Source organism: Mustelus asterias, chromosome 24 (genome assembly GCF_964213995.1).
Source record: "Mustelus asterias chromosome 24, sMusAst1.hap1.1, whole genome shotgun sequence".
NCBI lineage: Eukaryota > Metazoa > Chordata > Chondrichthyes > Carcharhiniformes > Triakidae > Mustelus > Mustelus asterias.
The window spans coordinates 43158335-43170612 of NC_135824.1; the positions used below are offsets into that span (position 1 = coordinate 43158335).

At 43.7% G+C, this 12278-nt stretch overlaps 1 protein-coding gene across 3 annotated transcripts in view; it reads left to right on the plus strand.

The window, feature by feature from the left end:
• Positions 1-12278, plus strand: part of LOC144511343 (uncharacterized) — a 103686-nt gene that overhangs the window by 25059 nt on the left and 66349 nt on the right. For all 3 annotated transcript variants that reach the window (XM_078241619.1, XM_078241622.1, XM_078241620.1), the window contains exons 9-11: positions 3232-3534; positions 4180-4404; positions 6286-7085. In XM_078241619.1, the coding sequence (XP_078097745.1) occupies positions 3232-3534; positions 4180-4404; positions 6286-7085 (1328 nt within the window). The remainder of the gene's footprint in view (positions 1-3231; positions 3535-4179; positions 4405-6285; positions 7086-12278) is intronic.

The window sequence follows — 12278 nt, forward strand, 5'->3', positions numbered from 1 at the left end:
GGCACTCTTTACGACCCTATCCACCTGTGACGTCACTTTTAGGGAATTCTGTACCTGTGTTCCCAGATCCCTCTGTTCAACTGCACTCTTCAGAGTCCTACCATTTACCCTGTACGTTCTACTTTGGTTTGTCCTTCCAAAGTGCAATATCTCACACTTGTCTGCGTTAAATTCCATTTGCCATTTTTCAGCCCATTTTTCTAGTTGGTCCAAATCCCTCTGCAAGCTTTGAAAACCTTCCTCACTGTCCACTACACCTCCAATCTTTGTATCATCAGCAAATTTGCTGATCCAATTTGCTGATCACATTATCATCCAGATCATTGATATAGATGACAAACAACAATGGACCCAACACCGATCCCTGCGGCACACCACTAGTCACAGGCCTCCACTCAGAGAAGCAATCCTCCACAACCACTCTCTGGCTTCTTCCATTGATGTGGAGATGCCGGCGTTGGACTGGGGTGAACACGGTAAGAAGTCTCACAACACCAGGTTAAAGTCCAACAGGTTTATTTGGTAGCAAATACCATAAGGTTTCGGAGCACTGCTCCTTCGTCAGATGGAGTGGAAATTCTTCCATTGAGCCAGTGTCTAATCCAATTTACTTACCTCCCCATGTATACCCAGCGACTGAACCTTCCTAACTAACTTCCCATGAGGGGCCTTGTCAAAGGCCTTGCTGAAATCCAGGTAGACAACAACCACCGCCTTCCCCTCATCCACTTTCCTGGTAACCTCCTCGGAAAACTCTAATAGATTGGTCAAACATGACCTACCACGCACAAAGCCATGTTGACTCTCCCTAATAAGTCCCTGTCTATCCAAATATTTGTAGATCCTATCCCTTATCACACCTTCCAATAACTTGCCCACCACCGACGTCAAACTTACTGGCCTATAATTTCCCGGATTTCTTTTGGAACCTTTTTTAAACAACGGAATAACATGAGCCACCCTCCAATCATCCGGCACCTCCCCCGTGAAGACTGACATTTTAAATATGTCTGCCAGGGCCCCTGCAAGTTCAACAGTAGCTTCCCTCAAGGTCCATGGGAATACCCTGTCCGGTCCTGGGGAATTATCCACTCTGATTTGTCTCAAGACAGCAAGTACCTCCTCCCCTTTAATCTGTAAAGGTTCCATGACCTCCCTACCTGTTTGCCCTATTTCCGTAGACTCCATGCCCGTTTCCTCAGTAAATACGGATGCAAAAAAAAAGATTTAGTATCTTCCCCCATCTCTTTTGGTTCCATACACTGTCTACCACTCTGGTCTTCAAGAGGACCAATTTTATCCCTCGCTTTCCTTTTGCTCCTAACATACCTACAGAAGCTCTTTGGATTTTCCTTCACTCTGTCTGCCAAAGCAACCTCATGTCTTTTAGCCCTCCTGATTTCCCTCTTAAGTAGCTTCTTGCACTTTTTATACTCCTCGAGCATCTGATGTGTTCCTTGCTGCCTGTACATTTCATACAACTCTCTCTTCCTCTTGATCAGTGTTACAATCTCCCTCGAGAACCAAGGTTCCTTATTCCTATTTACTTTGCCTTTAATCCTGATAGGAACATACAAACTCTGCACTCTCCTTTGAAGGCCTCCCACTTTCCATTTACATCCTTACCAGAGAACAGCCTGTGCCAATCCACACTTCCCAGATTGTTTCTGGGATGTTACTTGTATCCTCTGAGGATACAAGATGGAGAAAATCTATTTCCACTAGTTAAGGAGGCATAGTCCAGAGCTTTCAGGAGTGAGGTTAGTGCATTTTGAACACTCTGCCACTGATGGCAGTGGATGCTGGATCAATTGTTCAGTCGAAATCTTAGAATCTTAGATTTTAGTTAACCATTTTTAATCCGGGATGTGAGATAAAGGCTGGTATATGGAACTAGGTTACAGATCAATCATGATCTCATCGAAAGACAGAACAGGCTTAAGAGTCTAAATAGCCACCTCCTGTTCCCTGTTTCCATGACCTACAGATTGTCAGGAAACCTAGCAATGCCATTAAGGGCGGCACAGTGGTTAACACTGCTGCCTCTCAGCGCCAGGGTCCCAGGTTTAATTCCGGCCTCGGGTCACTGTCTGTGTGGAATTTGCACATTCTCCCCCTGTCTGCGTGGGTTTCCTCCGGGTGCTCCGGTTTCCTCCCACAGTCCAGAGATGTGCAGATTAGGTTGATTGGCTATGTTAAATTGACCCGAGTGTCAAGGGGATTAGCAGGGTAAATGTGTGGGGTTACAGGAATAGGGCCTGGGTGGGATTGTGGTCGGTACAGACTTGATGGGCCGAATGGCCGCCTCCTGTACTGTAGGAATTCTAAACAGGCCCCTGCTGCCAACATCTATACGTAATAATGAATTTGTTCCATGGTGATGGAATGCTCCCTGCATGTGGTTTTCCAACAATACTCAAGAAGTTTGACACCATCCTGAACCAAGCAGCTGCTTCAGTTAGCACCCCATCCACTCCCTCCATCACCAACAGTGTGGCAGCAGTGCATGCCATCGACAAAATGCATAGCAGCAACTTCAGTAGCACACCTTCCAAACCTGTAATATCTACAGCATAGAAGAAGAGGGCCAACAATGTCATGGGAATACCACCACCTGCAAGTCATGTGGAATTATGATGCCATTCCTTTAGTATCACTGGGTCAAAATCCTGGAATTCCATCCTTAACTCTGGGTTCAAGAAGGGTCTCAAGGGAGCAGGGATGGACAATAAATGTTGGCCTTGCCAGCAACACACGCATCCCATTAATTAAAAACAACAGGTTTGTAAGTAGGTAAGTTTGCCATGCAAACTTAATGGGCGGCACGGTAGCACAGTGGTTAGCACTGCTGCTTCACAGCTCCAGGGACCTGGGTTCAATTCCCGGCTTGGGTCATTGTCTGTGTGGAGTTTGCACATTCTCCTCATGTCTGCGTGGGTTTCCTCCGGGTGCTCCGGTTTCCTCCCACAGTCCAAAGATGTGCGGGTTAGGTTGATTGGCCATGCTAAAAAAATTGCCCTTAGTGTCCTGAGATGCATAGGTTAGGGGAATTAGTGGGTAAATATGTAGGGATATGGGGGTAGGGCCTGGGTGGGATTGTGGTCGGTGCAGACTCGATGGGCCGAATGGCCTCTTTCTGTGCTGTAGGGTTTCTATGATTCTATGAAGAGATTCTAATGTTAATCTAGTATTATGATGTCTTTACCTCCAAATTTCATTTTTGTTCTGCAGCTGAAGAGAAAGTTCAAACGTTTCCAACAACTACAACCCAGAAACAGGAACAAGAAGCTTCCATTGCAGTTACTGACACTACTATAAAAAATGTGGCCAAAGCTCCCTGCCCTCCTCTTAGATCTGCAGTCACTACATTCCAGAAAATTGGGGCTTTGAGTGCATTGCTGACCAATACAACTCCAACACCAACTCCAAGCTGCGTTGTGAATCCTGCTGCATCTCAAAACAAGCCTGAGATTCCATCTACTCCTTCCACCCGTTATCTATTGTGCAAGACCAATTCTTCTGCATTATCTTCAGGTAGGTTTGAGACTGAACATTTCTGTTCAGACTCATCTGATCACACTGTGTGCGTGTACGTAATAAGTGAAATTTGACAATTCTGTTATACTAAGTTTTGAGACAGTAAATGGTGCAGAACTAGCAAGGTGTTGCAAATGGTGCGAGGAAAAGGAGATTTGGATCTTTCATGTCTGAATCAGCAGCATGAAACCCGCCTGGAAAACTACCCATTCAGTTTGACTTATTAATTCAGCCAAAATATAATATCTGAAATAAAACTAATATATTAAGAAAGAAGGGAGAATGGCAGGAAAACAGTGCAACCTTTACAGTGCGATATCACTTTCAACTAACAATAAATAAAAACAGAAAATGTTGGAAATACTCAGCTGGTCAGGCATCATCAGTAGAGTGCGAAACAGTTAGCATTTCAAGTCCGTGATCTATCGTCAGACTGGACTTAGCTTTGTACGAGTCCTGAATTAAAATATATTAAATGATTACACCATTTCTATTATTGTGTTGAGAAAATGGATTGTGTGGCAGAGTAGATAAAAGTGGCTGGAAATATATTTCAATTCTATATAAATCACCTAATGAGGCTGAATGGTATGGTTCATCAACTTTCTGTTTGCTTTTATAAACCACCTGCCTTCTTGTCAGGTCCTACTCTCTCTCTGGATCAAGACAGCCGTCGGCACTGTGTTGCTGTCCCAAATACCTTGAAGCTACAGCCAGGAGAAAATCTGATGCTTCAGCCGATTAAGGCTGCGGATGGCCGACAGTTGTACAAACACTCCAGTGGAAAGATATTCCAGCTAGTTTACACAAAGACTCCAGAACAAACCCCAATTCAACAGCTCAACATTCCTCAATCACCCGTCCTAGGTATGGTTTCTAGAAACAAGTACTGCCAATCCTGCTCTTTAGTAAAATGTATATTTGTTGTTCAGAGTCTGTCTTTGCTTGTTTTCATCACCCAACTTAACCTTATTGCAATACCACACGTTCTTGGAACTTGTGCAAACTGTGATTGCATGATCAGAGTCAAGGAAAGGTTCTCTGAACTCATTTCACATCAAATATTTATGGACAAATGTGAGGTAATGCATTTTGGAAGGTCTAATACAGATAGGAAATATACAGTAAATGGCAGAACCCTTAAGAGCATTGATAGGCAGAGGGATCTGGGTGTACAGGTACACAGGTCACTGAAAGTGGCAATGCAGGTGGAGAACGTAGTCAAGAAGGCATACGGCATGCTTGCCTTCATCAGCCGGGGTATTGAGTTTAAAAATTGGCAAGTCATGTTGCAGCTTTATAGAACCTTAGTTAGGTCGCACTTGGAATATAGTGTTCAATTCTGGTCGCCACACTACCAGAAGGGTGTGGAGGCTTTGGAGAGGGTACAGAAAAGATTTACCAGGATGTTGCCTGGCATGGAGGGCATTAACTATGAGGAGAGGTTGGAGAAACTTGGCTTGTTCTCACTGGAACGGCGGAGGTTGAGGGGCGACCTGATAGAAGTTTACAAGATTGAGGGGCATGGACAGGGTGGCCAGTCAGAAGCTTTTTCCCAGGGTGGAAGAGTCAAACATAGGTTTAAGGGGCAAGGTTTAAAGGAGATGTACGAGGCAAGTTTTTTACACAGGTGCCTGGAACTTGCTGCTGGGTGAGGTAGTGGAAGCAGATACGATCGTGACTTTTAAGGGGTGTCTTGACAAATACATGAATAGGATGGGAATAGAGGAATATGGTCCCTGGCAGGGTAGGGTGCTATAGTTCAGTCAGGCAACATGGTTGGCGCAGGCTGAAGAGCCTGTTCCTGTGCTGTAATTTTTTTTGTTTTTTGTTGTTCTTTGTTCTACAGGCAGTGGATGGCCCAAAAACCTTAAGCCTAGCATTCTGGATGCAATAAAGAGGTGAAAGGGCACTGATAATTAATTGATGTACTGTGCTGGAGGAAATGTGCAATGTTGGTGAGCTTGGCAAAATAGCTGGGCTTTGGCTTGCTGAGTTACTTCATGCAAAACGTAATGGTTGTGTTGCTGGATAAGTTATCATAGGGCTTTTCTTTTGTTTAAAAAAAGTCGTCCTTAGTGTCTTCAGCTGAACAACGTCTCAATTTGACGTGGAGATTTGAAACTTGCATCTGATCATTCTTTTTCTATGGTTTGTTGAGCAAGCTTATGAAATGTTAAAAATAGTTTGTAATATAATGTCCCACTATAACTAGAAGATTGAAATGTTGTTGCTGAGGTTGGGTGTGAGTCTTTTATTTGGAACTAAAGGGTTTGTTGGGAGCATTTTCACTTGTCTTTCAGTAAGAAACTTTTCAGCAGTGTTTCTGTTTTATTTGGAGCAGTTCACATGAAGCCTTCTTTGTTATGGTGATGGTTGTGTCGTTCTTTTAAAAAGGTGTATAATTTGCACTATTGAAGGATGTTATCTTTTGGATGAGACATTAAACGGCGGCAGTTCAGTTCTCCCGATAATATTTATCCCTCAATTAACATCATGTAAACGGTTATCACAATGGTCATCATCATATCATTATATGCAAATTGGCTGCTGCATTTTCTACATTGCAACAGTGACTATATATCAGTAATACTTCATTGGCTTTGAGATATAGTTATGAAAAGTGCTATATGAAATTTATTGTACTTCACCGGGAAGGAAAATCCTAGTTACTGGGAAAAGGGATTCCCTTTTAACCTGGTGTAATGTATAATTTTGAAGATTAATGACACAATGTTTCAATTACAGGAACATCTCCGCTGGTTGAAATCCTAACATCGACAACTCCGACTTTGGTCGGTGACGCTAACACTCCTCATTCTAACACAGCTGCTATAGGCTCAGAAGTGTGCACCAAAGCTGGTTCATCAGAAACGAGTGTTGAGGGAGGATTGCGGACTTCCACACCTCTGGGTGACGTCGCCTCTAGATCAACAGAGCCACAACTTCGATATAGCCCTACAACTTGGAAACTGATGGGTCAAGTTTCTCCACTCCAGTCGCTACAAATATTTCCAGAGACCACCACACAAGAGGCTGGACAACACAACAGACCATACAGTATCATTCCTTTGGCTGACTGCCAATCAAAAGCAAATATTGATGAATTAAACAATGACGTGTTTGACTTGGAAATGGATTCTGTGAAATCACCTGAGCCAGAGAAATATGATCAAAGAGTTGTTAGAACCTTTCCTATGAAAAGTAAGACCATTGCAGTCACTGGAGCCTACGAAGCAAAATTGGTACCAGAGAGTCGCAAAAGGACGGCTAGCACAGAAAAATTTAAGCATGAACTTAATGTCAACAAGCCCAGTGAAGCCCATATTAAGGTTGAAAGAGATTTGTCGGAAATAAATGTCGGTGAGCTCATTGATCCTGACAGCTCTGAAATTTGCACCGTGACCATAAAAGAGGAGCCTTTGAATGATGAGGAAGACAATGCCTTCACTGCATTGAGGGAAGAGTCCTTTAGAAGCTCCAAGTTCTGGAATCGTTCATTCAATTTAAATACAGAAGCTGTGACAGAAGCAGAGTTAGGTGTGCAGGTATGTATGCAATAATAGTTCTGAAGAAAGTTTGTTTTTGTGGCTCATTGATTTTCCAGATGAATGGGAATGGGGAGGAGAAAATCCAGAAACTAAACTGACTGCTCAGTAAATTGGGACTTACTTAGAGGTATTGCTATAGGATTCTAAAAAAGGTCATTATTTAAGAGGTCAAATATGATGTGACTTGATCATTCTCAGCAGCTGTTACTTTGGCACATTGGGAAAAGGCAAAGGTTTGAAATTCTTTGGTTAGTTTTATGGCTGGTTGAACAGTCACAATGTGGTGTATTTTTCTTTCCTTCTCCCCTTTGGGGGGAGAAACGGTTCTAGCTGAGGAATAGACCATTTTATCGGTCAAGTTTGGACTCAGCTTCTCTGAGCCTCCTAGTCTAATCCTGATTCATCTTTTTCAAGCAACTATCAAACAGAATTCCTTAATGGAATGGCTTTGGTGAGACCATACCTGGAATACTGTGTGCAATTCATACTTGAATTGGATTCAGTTGGATTGGTTCCTGGGATGAGAACTGTAGCGATTGTCTCTTTAAAACAGCCATACAGAAGAGGGTGACCTGGCTTGAGGGACCAATGGGAACTGAGTGAGTGGTAACCCTAGAGGGTGGAGTCCTTTCTTGGGAAGAATACACCTGGAAGCCATGTAATCATGTAAGAACTGGGGAGGTTGCTCCAAGGCAGTCTGGAGCTGCAAACCCCTCTACATTGTTTCTCTTATTCAATAAATACCTTAAGTTCCAAGTGAAGCCTGAAGTGACTTGAGGATGACTGGAATATCACGACACAAGACGGTTGTTTATCATGAGAGGCTGAATGAATTGAGTCTATGTTCTCTGGAATTTAGAAAAATGAGTGGTGATCTCATTGAAACATACAGGATTCTGAAGGAGTTTGACACTGAGGTTGTTTCCCTTGGGGATCTACAACTGAGTGTTTGGAATTCTCTACCCTAGAGATATGTTGAATATATTTAAGGTTGGGATCGACAGATTTTTGTTGTCTCGGGAATTCAAAAAAAAGTGAAGAAGACAGGAAAATGACATTGAAACCCAAGATCTGCCCTGATGGAGTAGGTGCATGGACTCTATGACCTATTTCTAATCCTTATTTTCTTATTTAAAGCTTACCCTAAATATTCCTTGTATTTAACACTGATTGATAGGGAAAATATGCCTGGAACAAGAAAGATAAAGGAGAGTTATAGTAGTAAAGGACAAGTTTAGGACAGACATCAGCAACTATTTACATGGCAAAGTTGATAGCTGGAATGGTTTGCCAGGCATTAAATGCTTTTAAGAAATGACTTGGTGTTGTAATGGTAAGACAGTGCGGTTGGGGTATCAAGGGCAGAGGTAATATATGAAAATGAAATGGCGAAGGCCATTTAGCCTTCCAAGCTGCTCTGCCATTTAGTTAAATCCTGGCTAATTACCTACCTCAACTGTTTCCTACACTATTCTCTCAGTACCCAAAAATCTATCCCCTCTATCTTGAATATACCCAAGGATGGAGCATCCACAACTCCCTGGGGTAGAGAATTCCAAAAATTTGCAATCCGTCAGTGAAGATATTTCTCCTCATCCCAGTCTTTATGAGACTGAGGTCCATAGACTTCTCATCCAATAAGCATCTTCTAAACAGGCCTGTAGAAGGATTTGCAGATTAACACTCAACCTGACCGGTTATGAAGTCAAGCTCTTGGGTGGGATTTGAAACCATAGCTCCTGGCTTAGAGGCAAGGACACTATTCACTTCACCACAAGACCTCTCTAGGGAATCTGGGGCTAGTATATTCAATTTCTTCTCCAAGAACAGTCCTCTCATTACAGGAATCACTCAAATGAACTTTTATCGCATTCCCAAGTATGCTCTTGCGAGGTAAGGAGACCAAAATGCCTCACACTGCCTCAGCTGTGGTCTCACCAATGCTCCAAATGATTTTATAAGGGTGGCGATAGTGGTAATGCTACTGCACTGGTAATCCAGAGGTACAAACTAATTCTCTTGGGATATGGGTTCGGATTCCATCACAATTGGTAGAATTTTAATTCAATTAATAAATCTGAAGTTAAAAGTTAGCCTCAGTAATGCTGACCACGAAACCATCATTGATAGTTGTAAACAAAAGCTAATGCTCTTTTCTGCCATCCTTATTTGGTCTGGCCTACATCTAACTCCAAACACAGTCTGAATCTAACTCCCAAATGGCCAAGCAAGCCACGCTGTTGTATCAAATAACTATGGAGTCTAAAAGGAATGAAACTGGAGGAACAACCCGACATTGATGGAGGCAACAGAAACAATCCTAACCCAGTCTTGCCGATCCTACAATAACCTCTGGATTTGTGCCAAAATTGGAGCTGTCCCACCAAATCATACCAGACAGACAATGTCCTAGACACCACCATCTCCATTCCTGGATATGTCTGGACCCATCAAAGCTGGTGGCACATTCAGGAGGGAGTTTCCCTCACATTGACTCCGACTCACATGAAGTTTCATGGCATCAGGTCAAAGATGATGACCTACTGATTACCACTCAGCTGATGAATCCGTACTCCTTCATGTAGAACACCACTTGGCAGAGTTTGACTGTTCATCGCCTAAGAGTGGCTCGGTAACACCACTACTGATCTAGCTGGCTGAGTCCTGAACGATATTGCTGCTATGAGTGACAGATAGTGAAGGAACCGACAAGAGGGAAAAACTACCTGACTTTCTCCTCACCAGTCTACTTGTTGCAAATGCATCTGGCAATGACAGTTTTGGTCAGGTTAACCACCACACAATCCGGGTGGAGATGAAGCCCCATCTTCAAATTCAGGAATTCCTCCTGTCATGTTATGTAGCATTAGGAAAGAGCGGCATGGTGGCACAGTGGTTAGCACTGCTGTCTCTCAGTGCCAGGGACCCGGGTTCAATTCTGGCCTTGGGTCACTGTGTGGAGTTTGCACATTCTCCCCGTGTCTGCATGGGTTTCCTCTAGGTGCTCCGGTTTCTTCCCACAGTCCAAAGATGTGTGGGTGAGGTTGATTGGCCTTGCTAAATTGACCCTCGTGTCAGGGGGATGAGCAGGGTAAATATGTGGGGATGCAGGAATCGGGCCTGGGAGGGATTGTGGCCGGTGCAGACTCGATGGGCCGAATGGCCGCCTCCTGCACTGGAGGGGTTCTATGATTCTACAACCATGCTAAACGGAACAGCTAATTAAAAGGGGATGCTTATTCTGCAAGCACAGCCCTGACCTTCCAGTCGCTTGCCATTTCAATTCACCATCTTGCTGTCCTGCTCACATTTCTAACCTTGGTCTGTTACGTTGTCCCAGTGAAACTCATCACAGACTGGGGAAGCAGCACCTCATTTTCTGATTAGGCACTTTACAACCTTCTGGTCTCAGCATCGAGAACATGAACTCTGTCCTCCCCACCCCCTCCCCCAAAGTGCCAGTCTATTCTGTTGTCATGTTAAACATTGCTGACCTTTGTTATGCTATCAAAACACCTATGCTTGACCAAGGCTTTGTCTTTAATACCATCATTATCACTTCCTTTGCCTTGTGTTCCATGACACCTTTGTCATTTTATCTCCCGACCCTGTAACCTGACCTTCTGTTAGTCCATCTGCCCAGCCCTTTTTTTTAACAACAGCACAAAGTCCATTACATCCCTCCCTGTCTTTAATTCCGAGGAAGAATCATACTGGACTTGGAACCTTAACTCATTCTCTCTTCACATTTGATTTGATTTATTATTGTCACGTATTAGTATACAGTGAAAAGTATTGTTTCTTGCGCGCTATAGAACAATGCACACCGTACATGGGGAGGGAAAGGAGGGAGTGCAGAATGTAGTGTTACAATCATAGGGTGCAGAGAAAGAGCAACTAAATGCGAGGTAGGTCCATTCAAAAGTCTGATGGCAGCAGAGTTGGTTGGTACATGACCTCAGACTTTTGTATCTTTTTCCCGACACAAGAAGGTGGCAGAAAGTATGTCTAGGGTGCATGGGATCTTTGATTTATCCTGGCCGCTTTTCCGAGGCACCGGGAAGTATAGACAGAGTCAATGGGTGGGAGGCTGGTTTGAGTGATGGATTGGGCTTCGTTCACGAGCGTTTGTAGTTCCTTGCGGTCTTGGACAGAGCAGGAGCCATACCAAGCTGTGATACAACCAGAAAGAATGCTTTCTATGGTGCATCTGTGAGAGTTGTAGGAAACATGCCAAATTTCCTTAGACTTCTGAGAAAGTAGAGGTGTTGGTGGGCTTTCTTAACTATAGTGTCAGCATGGGGGGACCGGACAGGTTGTTGGTGATCTGGACACCTAAAAACTTGAAGCTCTCGACCCTTTCTACTTCATCCCCATTGATGTCGACGAGCACATTCTCCACTACTCTTAGAGTCATAGAGGTTTACAGCATGGAAACAGGCCCTTCGGCCCAACTTATTCATGCCTCCCCTTTTTTTAACCCTTAAGCTAGTCCCAATTGCCCTATATCCCTCTATAGCCATCTTACCCATGTAACTGTCTAAATGCTTTTTAAAAGACATAATTGCACCCGCCTCTACTACTACCTCTGGCAGCTTATTACAGACACCACCCTCTGTTTGAAAAAAATGCCCCTCTGGACCCTTTTGTATCTCTCCCCTCTCACCTTAAACCTATGCCCTCTAGTTTTAGACTCCCCTACCTTTGGGAAAAGATATTGACTATCTAGCTGATCTATGCCCCTCATTATTCTATAGACCTCCATAAGGTCACCACTCAGTCTTCTACGCTCCAGAGAGAAAAGTCCCCGTCTGTCCAGCCTCTCTTCATAACTCAAACCATCAAGTCCCGGTAGCATCCTAGTAAATCTTTTCTGCACTTTCTAGTTTAATAATATCCTTTCTGTAATAGAGTATGCTGAGAGGAGCGACTTGTGGAGGGAGCTTTTTACTGGTCAAAGTTTTACTTGCTGTATCTGATTTTTAGCGGGGTTTTTGTTTTTAAAAGTTTATTATTTTTAACGGTAAAAGCGGAAATAGGCCGCGGGGTGACCTGGGAAGGGATCATTTAGCGCGCGAGGTTTTAAAAGGCAGGCCGCACTATTCAGCGGGCAGCGTTGTAGCGGGCAGCAGAGTGAGAGCTGAAGGGCTTTGGCTCAACGGGCTTAGTAGGAAGCGGGCGAGGGAGGGT